The sequence below is a fragment of the Pyxicephalus adspersus genome, chromosome 11, assembly GCF_032062135.1.
Source record: "Pyxicephalus adspersus chromosome 11, UCB_Pads_2.0, whole genome shotgun sequence".
Taxonomy (NCBI): domain Eukaryota; kingdom Metazoa; phylum Chordata; class Amphibia; order Anura; family Pyxicephalidae; genus Pyxicephalus; species Pyxicephalus adspersus.
The window spans coordinates 56911396-56913251 of NC_092868.1; the positions used below are offsets into that span (position 1 = coordinate 56911396).

The 1856-nt window shown below is 42.8% G+C and overlaps 1 protein-coding gene across 1 annotated transcript in view; it reads right to left on the reverse strand.

Moving 5' to 3' along the window:
- Positions 1 to 451: 451 nt before the first annotated feature.
- LOC140341045 (nicotinamide N-methyltransferase-like) overlaps positions 452 to 1856 on the reverse strand; it is a 7066-nt gene continuing 5661 nt past the window's right edge. The window contains exon 3 of the mRNA XM_072426558.1: positions 452 to 818. Within this exon, the coding sequence (XP_072282659.1) occupies positions 452 to 818 (367 nt within the window). The remainder of the gene's footprint in view (positions 819 to 1856) is intronic.

Here is a 1856-nt window from a genome sequence, read left to right on the forward strand (position 1 = left end):
CCTAATTACCTTGTATCTTCAAATACACGTGAATTAAATGGTCTTATAGCCAGTGTGTGTAACCGACCCATTGGGTTCTGCAGCTGAGAGAATGGCCTCTACCTACCACAGTACACATTTTCCCTTGTATTTTAATAATACACTGGGCCTGATTTATTAATGCTCTTCAAGTTTGGAGAGGATAGATTATCACATGTGAACATGGACGGTCCAGCAAGAGATGTGCTGCTTTTTTTGCGCTTTCAGTATCAATTTATTGGTTGTAGGGTGAGGTCCTGAGGCCATTTTCATTATTTTAGGTATGATAATAACCGTTTACCATTTGATTTTATTACATTTTCCTAGAACTACATTATACATTTTTCACATTGAATTAAAGGCTGTTCATTAATCATTTACTTTTCTTTCTGGGCAGTGATAAATATAAAATCAGTATAATTGATAAGATCACTTACATTTCTTCTCCTTTGCACGACACAGTAATCAATAATAAACCCAACTTCTGGAGAGAGGATTTTACAAAACTCTCGTCATATCTTAATACATGGAAGCGGTCTGCTCCAACTGTGCCGTAAGTCGTGTTTAGTACGCCTATAATGATCAAAAGGCCCCCAATTTTTAAAAGGTTTGAAAATTTTTTCAGGTTTCTCATGTAATCATCTTGATCTTTGCTGATGACATCCAATAACCACACACTGATGAAACAGTCGCCAAGCGGTAACACCAGTGGGTCGGTTAGATTCTCCTTTTCAGGGTTACACATCACAATTTGCCTGATGGATGCTTTTAGTTTCTGTTCTTTGTCCAGACATTGGTCACTGAAAAAAAGAATGGGGGGAAAGTAAATATCTGTTAGCCTGCTGTTTGCATAAAAATATGTACAGGGATGCAGGGATGGGTCCTGGATGGGAAATATGATTCCCCTTATAAAGAACAAGGGATCTGAGCAAGCCCTCAAGGGCTGCGTTTGTTTAATTTGTTTCAGTGATCTGGACCCTGGAATGGAAAGGAAGGTACTGGGTGGGCCTTCTCATTCCACATAGGAACAGCCCTGAGTTTGACCCCAGCCAGACAAGAAAGAATCTTTTTGAAGGACATTTTGGAGGACATATGTTTGTCTGTAATGTTCTTTTTGGCATTGCACATATCACATGTATCCAGATTAAGTGTTGTCTTTTCCTCCAATTCTAGGATAAATTAAATATTACCTAGAGGAAACAGGGTGAAGATGGGCAAGAAACAGCAGCCAGTCGCCCTGCACCTGGGTGACAAAAAACAACCCCAGGCTCTGGACTGCTTCATCTCCCGCAGCGAGAAGGCTCCCTCATCCCCTACAGGGAGGAAGGTAGCAGCCAAGATGGCACGGGACCCGGCAAGGAGGTCTGTCGGAATCAGTTGAATACTCAGATCTCCACAATGCAGTTACCCAAGTTTTCAACACACTACTGGGAACTCCCCAGGACAACCCTATAGCCATAGAGATAATCCATAGAGTGTCAGGCCCACAATTCCAGGATCCAAGCAGAGTGCGTGACATTGTGCAAGCGTGTGCGTGTGCAAGCTATTGTCATACTCGCTGAAAGAAGATATAATAAAAGCTGCCTTCTCCCAAGAGGAAATCTACTTTCAAGAATAACCCAATTATGCTCATGCAGGACCTTTCTCACCATACTTTGGCCATGCGAATGACCCTGTGCCCACTCACGAAAAGTTTGAGGGCTTGCATTATAGGTGGGGTTTCCCATTTCACCTTGCTGCATCAAAGGATGGGGTAATGGCAGTTTTCCGCAGCACCACAGATCTGCCCTCCTTCCTGGCCACCTTCTGCCTAGCACAGATCTCTCTTCCTAACTGGC